Source organism: Dromaius novaehollandiae, chromosome 4 (assembly GCF_036370855.1).
Source record: "Dromaius novaehollandiae isolate bDroNov1 chromosome 4, bDroNov1.hap1, whole genome shotgun sequence".
Taxonomy (NCBI): domain Eukaryota; kingdom Metazoa; phylum Chordata; class Aves; order Casuariiformes; family Dromaiidae; genus Dromaius; species Dromaius novaehollandiae.
In genome coordinates, this window is record NC_088101.1 from 9148803 (window position 1) to 9164414 (window position 15612).

Sequence of the window (15612 nt, forward strand, 5' to 3'; positions counted from 1 at the left end):
GGTAGCAGCCTCATGCCTTTTGTTTTTCATTAAATGCAGACCTCTCACTGAACTGGGCTTACTAATGATGAAAACTATGGCTAAACCCTGCCTTGGATTTCAGTACTGGGATAAATTTTCACAAAGCTGCTTTGATTTTCGCTGCAGCTGCTGTGGAGCTAGCAGAGATGCTAGTGCTTAAAGATACGGCTGTCTCTAGTGGAGGGCTTTCCAGAGGTCCTTTCAGAGTCCTTCAGCTGTAGTAGTCGCCTTTCCTTGAATTATAAGACAGACCCTTCTGCGTTCAGCACAGTAGTTGTTCATGTGTCGTTTTCGAAAGCCGGCTCCCAAAAGGGCACAGTGAATGTACTCCCAGCCGGCTGGTTCACTCACGCAAGCAGTTTGTTGCAGTGCTCGTGATGAATAGTGAGGAGGCAGGTATTCGTCGTGGATATTTCAGGGCCTGTATGCCTTTTTGGCTCCCCTGCAAGGAGTAAGTGGTTTGCAATTAGTGGGATAACCTTGATTCTTGGGCTGGTTTCATTAAATCTTGTCACTGTCTAAGCTTCCCTTGGTTACGGGGGAGAATTGAGAAGAGCAGGGAAGTGGTGGAGGAACCGGAGAGACCCCAGCAGTCTCTCCGTCGTGTAGAGGAGCTGGAGAGAAGTAAACAGGCAGTAAATCTGCCGCTTCTCCTGGTGCTGTCTCAGAGACCAGAGAGAGGAGTGATTTGACGCTAGGCGTGTCTCGCCTTGCAGCCTGCGTGTCCGATCACAGGAGAACCCATCTCAGAGCCTCGCCGTCCGCGTCGTGGCAGTGTACTGCAGTGTCCTTGGAGGCTCAGGCTGGGTCAGGTACCGCTGTCACACTTCTCGCGGCAATGCGGAGCTGCACACGAGAAACCGCGTTAAGGGCTCGCGTGGGCTCCCGTGGCCGGAGGCGGGCTCGGCTCCGTACGTGCCGCTCAGTTCGATCGCGGCCACGTCGGCCTGGATGTGCTCTCGGGAGAGAGAGAGGGAGAGCCAGTCCTTGAATGCTTTTGGCCAGCAGCCAGATGTGTATGGGGAGAGCTGATTGAATAGCCCAGCTCCTTTTTACAATTTTTGTCTTGTAGTAAATGGTTTGGAAGTTTTTCGTTCAGGTGAGCCGATGGCTTGGCAATACACGCTTTGTATTGTAAGATCTATGAAACGTGCTAAAAAAGTATTATTTATTACCATTCTGCCTCGGTGGCTCTTGCTCTTCTGGAGGACAGTATATAGGCAGCAATTTTAACTGACTTTTTAAAATTTCGCCCTATATCTGGTTCTTGTTAATAAAAAACAAAAAACCACACGTCTCAGGAATCTGAGAGTGGTTTAAGTCTCCAGCAAATGCTGCTTTTTCCCTTCCTTTTGACAAACAAGGCATATCACAAAACGCGATTGCTTGCCATTTGTGACTTTGCCAGAAGGAATTTTAATACGTTTCAGCCTTCTATATTCATGCTCACTTGGGGGGGAACCACCACCAAGAGCAGATAATGAAATGTTTACTCTCAGGAACATAAGTACCATTATTTTGGACAGCACTTTGTTGGTTCCAATATCTTTTTGTTTCTTTCTTTTAACATGAATCAATCGCACTTATTTATGTTGGTCTGTACTTTACATGAACTTGCAGAGACTAAGTGATCCTTTCTTTTTTGTTTTTTGGTTTTTTTTTTTTTAGAGGGAAATGGAGAAGGAGATTGATAGGAAGAAAATGAAATCAGACAAAGAAACCAAATCATTGCAGTCTTCAACTCACAAAGACTCCAGTAAATTGAAGTGAGTATGCAGTGGTGGGATGCCAGAGAGATGCATAAGTGTGAGCCTTTGTTTAAAAGGTTAAGGAACTTTATCTCCTGTTCTTCTTATACTTGTGAGTTTGCTTAATGTAATGTGCTGTATCTGAAACTTAATCTGCTGGAAATTGATTTTTACATCGTGCAACCATGTGTCTAATGAGATGTAATTTATTTGCCATTTTTATTTGTTGCAGATGTGCAGTTATACATGGTATCACCTACCCTCCTCTCCCTTTTGAATGCTGAGGATTACTGTTTTAATCATTTGAGCATCGGCTGATGTTTTAGCGTCTAGTCCTCCTCCTATACTTGTTTTACACTTCTATAAAACTGCTGAATGTGGTGGCATTTATCCTTCTTTATAGTAGCTGACACCAGAATGAGGACTTTATCATTTTAAACACAAACTTGTCAATCCTGCAGGTTAGGTTGCTGCGTGCTCTCATCCATACATTACACGTAGCTCAAGAAATGCTTTTATGTTGCAAGAAATTTCATTGCCAATTCAGTGCACAGTGCTTTTCCTTTTAAGCTGGTACTAAACCAGTGTCACTGCCATCTTTAAGGTGAGATGCAGGAAAAGAAAGGCGTGCAAGAAGGTGGTTGCGTTAAGCATACTATTCTAGTTTTGCACAATAGTTTAGGGATTTAAGGGGATGGCAAGAGATCACTTTTTGTGTTTCTCCCTCCACGTTTTCCTCTTTCTGGGTTCTGCTGTCCTGATTGTTTTGTGGGATTTGCTCGCTTACTGCACAGGAACCAGCAGAGAGCTTTTCATCAGATTCATGGTATTTCACAAACATTTGAAGCTCTCAAAGTCTTTGTAAGGCGAGGAGGTATCGTGAACACATTTTGCATGTGGGGGAACCGAGGTGCAGACAAATTAAGTTGCTTGCTCAGAGTCCCGTTGCAAACAAGCGACAGAGCTGTAAGTGTAGCCCAGAAGCCCTTTCTCTCATTCCTGTCATGGAGCAATAGTATACACAGTAGGGGGAATTCTGGCAGCCTCTTCACTTTTCTGTGCGGAGAAAAATACCGTACTAAGCGCAACTAGATGTCTGTAAATTTTGGCTTGGTGATCATAGCTGTTTTGTTAATTGGAAAGGTCTTGCTGAAAGAAAAACGTTAGGTGTTAATGCCGATACTGTCTGCTGCTTTTGTATTTAACAGTACCAGGCTTTGAACAGCACTTAAAACCTGCCGACTCCCAGTAAAGAGACAGTGTCTGTGCTGGGTGGACGTGTCTTTTCCTATCTGAGGACACAGAGGTGGATATGATGGATATTGCAGAGCTCCATTTTGTCACGTGTTGCATCATGAAGCTGCTGAGGAGACCCAAACTGGGATGCCTCGGAAGCGTATGGCTATATGCAGCTCTCCCTTTCTCTAATCAAGCCCAGATGCTGCAGCACTAATTGGCTTTTCACTGTACTTGGTCCAGACATGTAGAAGGGCAAACCGTGCAAAGCCCAATCCAGAAAACAGATTTGTATCCATAGGTGCACAGGGCTAGGGAGCATTTCCCTCTTTCACTAAAATCAATGTATTGGCTTTTTTTGGTGACCAAGTGGACACACGTTCAGCATGCCTTTTGAATCTTGATTTTTGTCTGGAACTTCAGCTGGCCTTTATGGCCAGAAATTTCTCGTTTACTCCAGCATGATGTACGCAGTGCTTCTGGCAGATCTGCTGAGACTTCCCCCGTAATTTGCAGAGCAGCATACTGCCAGCATTCTGGCTAGTCTGAGCTAGAGCTGATGCTTCCAAGAGCATCCCTTGAGATGGGCAATGTTCCTCAGAGGGGGCATCTGCTACATGGGTCTGGGGCTGTTGCAGTCGTTTCCCATTCATTTGCAGATTGAAGTCAAGGTATTGACTTGCATCCACGATAATGATGGAAGGGTTTTGATTCTGGAGTTCATTCCTTCCTTTCTTCCAGTGAAAACAGGTGCACCCCTCTTAATCACCTTCTGGTTTTCACAGTGGGAAAAATGGGATGCATTTTAGGGGAAAGAGGGCGCTGGATCAGGTTGGGGGAACGCAGCTGAAAGGAGGAGGAAGGACTGGGGCCGCCGCTGTGCTCCATGCAGCATGTATCAGCTGTAAGAGGTGGTGAGGCTGGGGAGCGTGTGCACAGCACATAGGGACTGTACCATGGGGAAAACTGGCTTCTGCTCCAGCACGTCGCACAGCTGTAACTTTTTTCCCGAAGAAGGGATGGGACTGTTCTCCGTTCCCTTTGTCTTTTTCCTTTCCTTCTGCTTTCTTGGAATGTGTTGTTGTGCAGCCAGATGCGCTGTAAATACATCCTGCTCCCTGGTTGCTACTGCCCCACGGACAGCAGACCTAAGCAAGCTGTGCAGCATCATGCTTCAGTCTCTCCACGGGATTTAATTTAACTTCTTCCTCTCCTGATGTTACAGTCCATGAGTTGGGATTCACTGCTCCAGATATTTTGTGTTTTCTTGGAAACCTCAAGAAGCTAAAAAAGGTGGTGTAAATGACTACTGAAATAAGGCTTACAGTTGTTTGGTGCTCCGTATAGCTACCAGGGTGCCTCGGGAATCCTAACCTTAGATGATCAGAAATCTGGGAATGCCAAAGCATTACTAAATGTGGTCAGCTCTGCCATTTAGAAGCACAGCATTTTAAGTCTCTTTCCCTTGAATCCTCTGAACTTTTATGTGTGTTGGCTAATTTAGTTGACAAGTCTCAAAGCAACAAAGGAAAAAACTCAGTTTAATTCTCTCAAAACTTGGATCAAGTTTCAGGGTGAGCGTCTCTGAACATAGGAAAGTGCCTTCTACCAGAGAGGGGAGACAGAGGCAGTGCTGCAGTTAACTTGCCTTGAATAGCTGATTTGCACTGCTGGGAGATCTGTCCCAGAGATTCTGGTCACTGTAGTTACCTCTTTTTCAGTGAAAAGTGACTGTGTTGGAGGGGTATCTTTTTTGCAACATCTAAACATTCTAGTTGCAAGTCTTTGCTTTAATGATAAGGCTTAAGGCTTATTATTACTTCAAAAGCAACTTATTTATATGCCTCCGACAGCTGAAGATGTGTTATCTAACACACTACGAAGTCCCTGAAGTTTCATTTTGCCTTTGTTGGATTCCTTAAGTTAATAAGTCATCTCACATTTTCAGAGTCTCCAGCTGAGTAAACAGACTTGGTACATGATGTAATTAAGTTTTAAAAAACCCTACTGCATATATATATATGTACATCGTATTCATCCCAAACAATAAATTCACTTCCCATCTGCAGAGTATCAAAAGCTTCATTTGAGATCCAGAAGAAAGATCTCCTGCTACCCCCACCATTGCCACCCATGTCTCCTGCACATCCTGCACCGAAGCCAACCAAGACGGCCCAAAAGAGACACCGAAGTGAGAGCGGCCAGCTGCCTGCCACAAATAACACTGCCAAGAACAAGAGCAGCCACAAGGATCCTTTGTCCTCCAAGCACAAAAAAGTGGACAGAAAGCATCCTGAACAGCCGAAGAGCAACAAAGTAGGTATCAGTTACTACTGGCAGGATATTTCCTGTGACCCAAGGGTGCTGTGTGGTTCTCTTCAGAAACAAGTCCTGAGAATATTAAAAGGGAAGGAAGATAGCCAGCCACCTGAGAAGGCTCTTAGACGCTTCTTTGCCCCTTTAGTGGATATCCGTGACTATATTTTGCTAACCCAAAGGGGAGCATTCTTTCCCTAAAGGTGTACAGGGAGCAGAGGCTTCAAATAGGTCTGTGGTTACGGGGATTTCTGTGCTTGCGTTTGTGATACTACCTTGTTGGTAGAGTGTGATAAGCGATATGCTGTTAAGGTTCTGCTGGCAAAACCAACGAACCAAGAGATTGCACCGCTGCTGCAACACTAACATCTCCGCTCACTTTCCACGTTGCACGTGACATTAAGCAGGTCCTGGGTGTGACCTATCCCAGAAAGATTCCCTTCTGAGGGGAGAGGTCGGCTGGTGCAGACATAACTCTCTAACCATCTGCTGCCTCTCGGTAGGAATCTGATGTAAAGTCAGGATGTCTGTGGATTTTGTATGAAACACTTATTTTGAAATATTAACGGCAATTTTAACTTGATGACCTCTGTGATTCTTTTTTTTTTCTTACCAATTTTCATCTCACCAGTGAAAAACAGTGAGAAAGAGTAACCAGGTATAAATGAAAGGCAAGAGAATCATGTTTTTAGCAGTAACCATTTCTGACTGTATGCAACTGCAGGTATGACATGATGGCATCTTTACAAATAGTAAAGTAATAAAAACAAGTGTCTTTACAAAAAGAAAGAGTGGATCACTTAAAAGTAAGAAGCAACAGCCCTTACTTTTGACTATAACCTTAGTATGAGCTTATATAGCTTGCTTACCCAATTACTGTTAATGAGCCTTGCAGCTGGGTCTTTACATTATTGGGTTATAAAATTCAATTATATTGCCATTTGCTAGTTTCTGGATCTGTGTGGTCCAGGACTTTCACATGTGTTTCTTAAGGGAGACTGTGGATGCTGTATTAGCTGGCTTCCTACTACTATCCTTTTTCTGATATTGTAGTTGGTAACGCAGAATCAGCAATTGCTGTCTGCTTAAGCTAGAGAAAGGATGTTGCTAGTTCCTGGCTTGGCTAGTGGCCGTGAAAAAGGTGCTGTTAGCAGGCTTACTGTTACCTTAGTCATTGTGCAAGGAAATCAGCTACTTAATGTCTCCGTGCTTGGGAAAAGTTTGAGTTGTATTAAGCCTTGCTAGCAGTTAGATAAGAAGCCAAGTTCCCGCTTCTGTTACTGGAAGGGTTGGGGAAGAAGGAAAGAGGAGGAGGAGCATGGAGAAGGGGCAGTGCCTGGGGCAAATAGATGTTTTTTCTTAAAATTTAGGAAAGCCCGGCTTTAGACCTGTTCTTGATGGTGTCTCTGTAACCAGTTTCTTCTCTATACTGTGATTTTTCCAGGGATCTGCCGGGGATGTCACAAATCCTTTCCCAGTGCCTTCTTTGCCAAATGGTACCTCCAAGCCAAGGAGACCTCAAGTCAAGTTTGAAAAGTAAGTTCTCGTTTTATGCCCCTCTTCTGTCCCTTCGGAAGATACCAGGCCCGGCTGTGACAAGGTGCTGGGCAAGTGACTGGCTTCTTGGGCTGGACAGAGGGCAGGACTCTTAGCTCATCTTTTTTAGTGCGCAGGCAGCTGTGCACAGTCTGTACAGTGAATAATTTATCCCAGTGCACAGAAATGTGCGTGGTCCAGCTTTATCAGTTACATGTTGATTGAGAGAGAGATTTTTAGAAGCTTTTGCCTTGCTGACTGTATCTCTTGTAAGCAGATGACTTGAATGTAAGCCCTTTTGGTCTGATTTGTGTGTGTTGTACTGCTAAGTGTACTGTGTGATTCATTTCAATCCAAATTTATCTGTGGTATTGTATTTGAGGAATGATATGAGATCCCATAACTACTATCTTTCCATGAGAGTGAAGAAGTAAACGTGGCCTCATAGTAGCCTAGCATAGTTTCTTTTAATGTCCAAATGTAAGTTTTCAATGTTTTTCTAACACAGTATTTTTTGATTTGATTTATATTCATACCATCTTGTCTGTGCCTTCAGATGCTGTGTATTTCTGAACATGCTGACAACATTCAGTTAGTGATTATAATAATTTTTAATGCATGTATAAGTGAGAGTTTGTACAGGAATCACAGCATCCTCTAGATATGAAGGTAAAATTGGTACTTATCCTGCCCTGTTTTTGCCTGTCTTTTTCTTCTCCCTGTCCCAACTCAGACAGCATTCAATGGAATATCACATAGAAGAGGCCAAGAGGCTGAAGCACAAAGCTGATGCTATGGTGAGTCTTGGCCCTGTGCTAGAAATGTTAAGCATTTCTCGCGTTCAGATCTGGTACCAATGTGTGTGTGAACAAGATTTGGTGGCTAACATTATTTCCGCCTAGTGGATTTCGTTCAAATCGTGTGGGGGGCTGTTTTTATTTGCCTGTTTTTGAAACATTTCCCTTTGTATAAGCAGACCTAGAGAACGGGATTCAAAGTTGACGTTGTCCAAGATTAGCAGGTCTTTTTGTGTTGCAAAATGCTTGGAAGATGAATTGAACAAGTTCGTTTTAAGACAGTTTCCCCTGAAATGTCAGGATCCTGATGATAATTCTGTTGCTGGTAAACAAGATTTGAAAGTACTCTTTGCAGATGTAACTGGCTTTCTCAGATGCGTGCAGTTTAACAGCGTGCATAATTAAGTACACTTTTTGCTAACTGTGGCTCAGTCAGGTAATCTGCAGTTGCCAGTTGACATTTACCTGAAAAAATAAAGTGAGAAGTTTTACTTTTTTGTTGCTTTTGGCCTTTCACGCCAAAATATAGCATAGGTAAGTACAGACTGAGTTCCTTTTGTCTCTGGAAATAATTTTTAAACTCTTTTACACTGTAAGTGACAATTGCCTTATTTTCCTCCTAATTCTTTCCACTGAAAAAAATAATGCCAAGCCTTTAAAGGCTGTCCAGCTGTTGACTGTTAAGATCTAGTGGGAATCTACAGTCTAAATCTCCAGGGTGATTCTCTATGAAGTAGTTCCTAGAGAACTGATAATGTCATCCTGTCACTGAGAGGATTCCTGCAGGGGCTGTGAAAAGTTCCTTGGAGCTTTCCAGCTGCAAATTCAGTGGAAACAGGACAGGAAGGCAAGACAGGAGCTTCCCAGATGAGAACACCCGGGTTCACCTTTGGAAATCTCATTTTGTGGAAGCTGAGAGCAGGCGGATCAGGAAAGTACTGTAGAATGAAAAGCACTTGCCTGTGCGCACAGAGCTGTCGGGGAGAGAAAGAGCTTAGCGGAGAGAAAGTGTAGAGAGTCTGAAGGAGCAGAGTTTACTGACCTCTGAGGAGTGGGGAAAGTAGGCACGGGTATAGGCTTTCTGCTGGGTTTTAGGATACACTTTCTGTGAGAATTTTTTGTTCTAGTGAGGAAGGAACGTTTGATCATCTGTCATTCCTCTGAGGGCATAGAGATGTGGGGTCCGGATAAGCTGGGCTTGTCAGGGTTACCGTGGCTGCTCATAAAGAACAGCCTGAGTTTGGGCTAGGTCTTGGCGTGGAAGGATCATACCCTGAGACGGATGGCCGCGTGAGGCCAGTGACTCAAACGGGAGGATAAGAAGGCACCGTTGCATCAGTCCAGCCACTGCACAAGAGCACAGGAAGCAGAAAGAAACGATGGCATTTATTTCAGCTCTACCGCACTGTTCTAGACATGCAGGTTAGAGATGCAGAGCAACTGTGAAGCTACTGTGTTTACTGATCAGTATGCTCTGCCAGATCTGTACTTCCAGGAGTCAAACAGTTGACATTGTTACGAACATTTGCCATAAAATACTGATTTTTTTAAAAAATAGAAGATGGAAGTTTCTTCACATCATTGAAAATATCATGTGTTACTTTTTTTCTTAGGATCTCTTGCTGACAGTTGCTTGTATGAATTTAGTTGGCACTGTACAGAAGTTTGTGGGGACAACTGGGAATGAACTCCAGTGAGATAAATTTGTAGTCAAGGCATATAAGTAAATCAGAAGAAAACTAGTTTTGTGTGTGTAAAAATCATTTCAAGGTTCAGTACTCAGAGTTGCAGAGGGAGTTTTGGCTGTGAAGCCCTCATATTTGTAAGGCATCTTCATGTTCCTGCAAAAATATATAGCTATTCCGATGATAATATTAGTACACACTGGTACCACATCCAGCTCCCGTTGGAGGTCAGCGATACGATTTAACTGTGCTGCCATCTGTTTGCATACGAAGTCGTGGGATGTGCACGGGCAGATTGCGGAGGTGGTGACCTGTGAGGGTGTCTCAGTTTAAACAGCAGGTAAATCTTGTTCAAGCTCTCCAAGTTTTGTAAGAGTAAACGTCATTGCAGACTGAAGAAATGCACCAAAGTACTTCCTTTGAAACTTCATTGTTTAAGCACTCTGTTTTTTTAAGTAAAGGTAAATGCAGGAGTTTCTTCTCACAGCAGGACAGACTTCAAACCAAATGAAAGCTATCGTGAGTCTCTTCCAAATACTTAATTTGAATATAAAATGAGCTCTCAAGTTTTGAGAGAAGAGTCCTCTAGGAAGATTCCTGTAGCAGCCTCAAAGAGAGTGGGCAGGGAGGTTAAACAGGGAGATCTTTCCTCTCCTTATTTTATATGTCAAGGGAGGGTGCAAAGAGCCCTGAGATCGCGGTGAATATTGCAGTGGGAAGCCCCCATCTGCCTGTCACCAGGCAGGCCTCCAAGAGCAGGCAGTAATATCCAAAGATTGTGAGGATACTGGATTATCGGAAGAAAAGAATTGCTCCAGAAGAGACCCAGGCAGCCAGAGCACGTAAAGCTGATGGTTTGGGACCTCATTAGCAGCTCTGCCTGACCTCTCTGTAAATCTGGCATCACCTACGCTTTTACAGAATTGCTGGGTTGTGTTTCGACCCTTGTTGTGCTTTTTTCCGACTGTTTGGACAGATGGACTCGGAGGAGTCACTTTAGGACTCCTAAAGCACGTGCTGTTTAGAGGCACAGAGGGATGTCTGGTTGCTCCCATAACACCTATAATGGTAGCATGGATGAAAACAAGGCTTTTCTTGTCCAGGACCCAGACTGAGAGCTGGCGGAAGGAGAGTTAGCAGTTTTTGCTGCAGGGTACATTTTTGAGGAGTTGAGAAGTCAGTCCGCTCTACAGATGTAGCTTGGTGAGGACAAAGTATTGTGGGTCTGTCGTATTTCCTAAAGAGAAGCCTACAGGCTGAGACCTTGAAGGGTGGCAGCAAGAGAGGGCAGATGCCTTTCACTGTTAAGCAGTCATGGATGCTTTCCCTGCGACAAGAGTTGCTGAAAACCTTTTAAATACCATTTGGAGGCCTGACTTGCGTCTTTTTCTTTCTTCAAATTCTGCCTCTCTAGGGAGAGAAAAGGATTTCAAGTACCCTGAGAGAAATAGCTTTTCACATAGTCTAAAAATGAGACTTTTCTTCCCAACAGACCGACAAGACTGGAAAGGCCTTTCAGTACTTGGATGCTGCTCTTTCCTTCATTGAATATGGGATTGCCATGGAATCGGATGCACCAGCACCAAAATCAGCTTACAGCATATTCGCTGACACCATAGATCTCATCAAGTAAGCGGTTGCAAAGCCTGCCGGTTGCCTGGCACGTTGGGAGGGGAAGGGCTGGTTGTGCTCTTTGGCTGGGACTGGGGCAGCTCAGGATTCTCATCCGGGAGCAGAGTTGTGGTTGCTGTGCAAACACAGGGGACAGACGGACCACCCAAAGACACCAGAACCAAATCTTTTGTAGTGTTTCAGCGTTGCTTATCGCAAGAGTTAGGTACCATGTACTGCTCAGGATTTGAGCCTTGTAGCTGAAGTACACCAGTGAATGCTGGGCAAGACATTCATGGACACGAATGAGCTTTGTCTTTATTCAGTTTTGAAGTTGCTTTTGCATGTGAATCAACAGTGTTTCCGTTAAAAAAGCAAAACAGCAATGTAGTGTATGGAACACTGTGTACCTTTAAAGGCCTTGCAGTTTGATCGAAGGCAGATTTTACTGGTTTCTTCTATGTATGTCTCCACCAGTACCTTCAATTGGGGTTTTATAGCAGACTTCCCCATTGCGTTTCACAGCTATAGTACATGCCACTGTGATAGTTACGACATATACAGGTAACGCATACTGGAGAGAAAAGAAACAGGTGTCTTTTTATCTATATTGAAATTTGGGGTTATGTGAGTATTTCCAAGGGCTGACTCAACTTTTTGCCTAAGAGCTGGTTGAAACAGCTGAGAGTTACTTTTCCTGGTAGACTTCAAGCTTTCTTTTTTTTTTTAATTGCACTAAGTTTGTTGTCTGGTTTTGATGGACTGTATTTCCAAAAGGCTTTTGCTGCTTTGTTTTCAAAAAGAGATTTTACTACTTTGTTTTTTGCCAAAAGATTTCCACGAAGGTGTCTGTCTGGGCCAGAAACACTTGAATTAATAGTTTACTTGTAATAAGGTGGATATCTCTTCTGGGCTCCAGATCTGTAGCTGGCCCATGGCGGGGGGAGTGGGGGCATCTATTTGTAGGGATGTTGCCTGTTAATTAGTGTGTTACGAGAGTGAACAGCGTAAGGGGTCACCCCTTAGGACGGGTGGCGTGCACTACATTATAAACAGTGTGACTTCAGAGCCCTGGTAGCTGACAAGATTCTGTTGATTTTGTTTCCTTAGATTCATAATGACATTAAAATCCTTTACGGACTCCTCAGCATCTTCACATGAAAAAATCTTTGCCGTGTTATGGTGCGTAACTGCTTTTTTGTGCCTTCATATTCTGTTTTTGGACTTGTGGAGTGAAAGACTTTGACGGGTGAAGGAATGAGTTAAATGAGAATCCAAATTCTGCAAGGAAACAAAATGATATAAAAAACAGAGCAAACTGAAACATCTCTAAGCTCAGCTGGAATATCACAAGGGACTACACGTGGAAGGTGAAGGCTCTAAAATTTGATCTGCCGGTAACTTGAGAGCGCATAAGGGCTTTCACCTAAGGTGAAAGAATGCAATTTGGCTGTCCACGTCTGAGCTGTTTTTTTCTCTCATGCAGTCTTTTTATGATGAGCAGAAGGAGGAGAGATTGCGCTTTCTTGAATTTGAAATAAAATTGCTATGTATCTGCCCCTGTTCTGCAAGGTTAATTACTGCCAAGCAGGCAGCAGACGGGTGTGAGCACTGACTCTGGCGTTTCTGTTCACAGCATGCGCTGCCAGTCCATTCTGCACATGGCAATGTTTCGTTACAAAAAAGACACTGCAATAAAGTATTCCAGGATCCTCAATGACCACTTCAAGGTAGAGCATGTATATTATTAGACTGCCAGCTTTACAGATGGGATAGTTACTGATGTTGGTTGTCCAACCCAAATCTAACCATTCTGTTCTTTGCTGCAGAGTTCTTCCAGAGTAACACAAGCACCTTCTCCATGTGTTGCAAGGTAAGATTAAAAAATAGGTATGTTGTAGTATGCCCATAAAGCCGTGAGCAAAAGTAGTAGCCCGAGTATTTGAGTTGCAAGCTGTATTTGAGTGACTCACAGCTTGCTCTCTATCTCACAGCCAGAAATCATATTGTCAGGGGCATGAATATGTTTCAGCTCTCGCTTTGCTGTCATCTCGGTTTGCAAGTCGTTTTGGCTACCAGATGCAGAGATTTACTGCGTATCATGCAGAGCTGTTCTCCACCAAAGAAGCAGGCTCAGAGGAACAGGGAAGGTCTTGTCAATGTGCTGCTCTGAGAGCTCCTGTAGTTTTCATCCTTGTTCTGTCAGATGTCTCAGGTCCATGGAGACTTAATGGAATTCTGTCCCTGTGGGACTTGTAAGTGCGTCCCCATCTCCCTGGCTGCTGTCCTGTATGGATATGCCTTTACTCTGTGGTAGCATAACTTTAAGTCATACTTGAATATTTCTCTCGTTAGCTTATCCACTGACTTCTTAAAAAAGGTCACTTTCTAATTTAATTATTGAAAATTTTGTCATTTTTTGTGTGTCTGCAGCAGTGTTGCTGTAATTTGTGACAGCAAAAGTAAAAGGAATGATGTCACATAAAAAAGTGTTTGGCCTGATGCTTGACAGACTGGGCCTGCATTTCATGCAATACTTGCATGTGCTAATTGGAAATATCTTCAGGTGGCCAAGTGCGTTTTTGTGACAACATGTAAGAATTTATTTTCTGTGTGTTGTGGTAATTGCATTTGGCAGACAGATACCTAGCTTCACAGCTGTCCCTTTTTAACTTAATTGTTAACAGATGCTTATTTGGACTTTAATATTGCTGTTGAAATTCCAGTTGTTTTTCTGCCACTTTGCACAGTATAGTTCAGTGGTATCTAAATTGTCTCCCAGCGCCGTGGTGGAGCTCTCTCATTTGAGTAACTTAGAATTAGGAAAGTGATGTAAGGAAGCCAGCTTGTGTCCAGAGGGTGGGCGAGCTGACCACATCTAGCTTTCGCGGTTCTGTGAATAAATATGCCTAAGCTGACCCAACTGCTTTGACTGTCTGTCAGAAATCTCAAGGCCCCGTATCTGAGCAACCTGAGCATGCCTGAAATGGAATTCGTTAGGCAAACTATGTAGGGAACGCGGGTAAGACTTCCGCAAGCAGTTACAGATTTTGTAAGTTGGATGGATGGTGTTTTCTGAGGTCTAGTCCCTGTTTTTGTGGGTGTTTTTTTGTTGTTGTTGTTGCAAGAGGAGTCCTTAGAGTTGCAAATCACTTGGAAAATTGTGGCCTTGTGCTCCAAGGACAACGACGTGTTACGTAGCTGAACACACCTCAGTTTTCAACACTCCACGTCATAGCGCAGGTCTGGATGACACCAGGTATCTCCTGGCACGAGATTGTCTTGCAGCAAGATATTTAACTCCAAAGTTAAATGTTCATGCTGGTGTTTCTCTCTCCCGCAGAAGCACAGGCACGCCTTCTCCTCTTTCTCCAATGCCCTCTCCTGCCGGCTCTGTGAGTTCTCAGCCAGGATCAAACGCTAGCAACTGTGGTGGCAACAGCATTGGCTCTTCAGTCAGCGTCCCCTATAATATCCCGAACATCACCTCTTCCTATGTCAACATCACTTCCTATATCCTCTATGCGTATGATATTTGGGAACAGGCTGATGCCCTGGCCAGGAAGAATAAGGGTAAGGTTTTTCCCCATTGGCTTCTCTGTCTTAATGTGTTGTGCTTGCATGTATGTGCTTGCTGAAATCCTAATACTCAGGTAAGCAAACACCAGACTTAAAGATCGAAGTCTCGAATATGTGGAAGTAACGAAGACATCTAGGGCAGGTTATTAGCGGAGATATTTTATGGTGGTATTTCAGTAAGTGTTCCAACTAAAAGGTTGTCTTGGCCTGCTCAGACATCTAAGAGCTAAGGGACAAGGCTATCAAGTGGCGGAAAGCACCCAGCTCACTTGATGGTAACATGAGAAGTATAAAGGGTTTTTTTTAATGTTCGTTTTTTCCTTTTGGAGGAGCTTGTGTTTTCTGAGTTGGTTCCCTTTACAAAAGCTTTGCGGTTTGTGCTCTCGGCTTTCATTTTATTTGTTCATTTTATTTTGTATTGAAAGCTGTGAAGCTGGCTCCTCTCCTTAGGAGAGTCGGTGAGCAACACTTGACTTGGAGCGCCTGCTGGGCACGTGACAAGCATTTGCCAGTAGCGTTTCCTAGAATTGCTGCATTTTCTTTTCTTTTATGGTTTTGTTGTTAAAAAGGTGTTTTGGTTGTCATGTGACACACACAGCGGTGAATAAGCAAAAGCCCTCAGAATGGGTGCAGTTCAGACTGTAACGTGCCATCCCACATGAAGTTATAGTGTCATTTTTCATAAAAGGTGAAGTTTTTGGAGCTACTGAAGGTTCAGGGATGTCTTTCCATGACCAACTTGGAAAAGAAAATAAGTATGATATGCCTGCCTAAATTGTTGGAAGGCTGTAAAAACATGCCTGCTAATTGGGCAGCATGGGCTAAAACTCAAAAAGGTTTTGCGAGCCACCTTTGAATAAAGTATCGCCATTTGTTGGCTGTGCTCTGAGCAAACTTGTGCTCAGAGCACAGCAGCAATTCATGCGTAATATTTTGGCCTATATCCTCAAAAGGCTGATTAAAGACTGACGAATATAAGGAGCAGCATATGTTGCTGCTAAGCCAGCAAGTGAATGAGTCACCAAGGAAACCTGTGGGAGGGCAGGCTGAGAACAATCTTGCATCAATCAAGACTAGGCATAA

General features: G+C 43.7%; 1 protein-coding gene across 6 annotated transcripts in view; it reads left to right on the forward strand.

Annotated features, from left to right (window-relative positions):
* Positions 1–15612, forward strand: part of AFF1 (ALF transcription elongation factor 1) — a 165617-nt gene that overhangs the window by 106634 nt on the left and 43371 nt on the right. For all 6 annotated transcript variants that reach the window (XR_010388841.1, XM_026102773.2, XM_064510374.1 and 3 more), the window contains 9 exons: positions 1690–1787; positions 5075–5321; positions 6766–6857; positions 7591–7654; positions 10832–10968; positions 12061–12132; positions 12587–12680; positions 12780–12823; positions 14294–14523. Coding sequence is in view for 5 of the 6 variants with exons in the window: in XM_026102773.2 (XP_025958558.2) it covers positions 1690–1787; positions 5075–5321; positions 6766–6857; positions 7591–7654; positions 10832–10968; positions 12061–12132; positions 12587–12680; positions 12780–12823; positions 14294–14523 (1078 nt within the window). In the remaining variant the exon portion in view is untranslated. The remainder of the gene's footprint in view (positions 1–1689; positions 1788–5074; positions 5322–6765; positions 6858–7590; positions 7655–10831; positions 10969–12060; positions 12133–12586; positions 12681–12779; positions 12824–14293; positions 14524–15612) is intronic.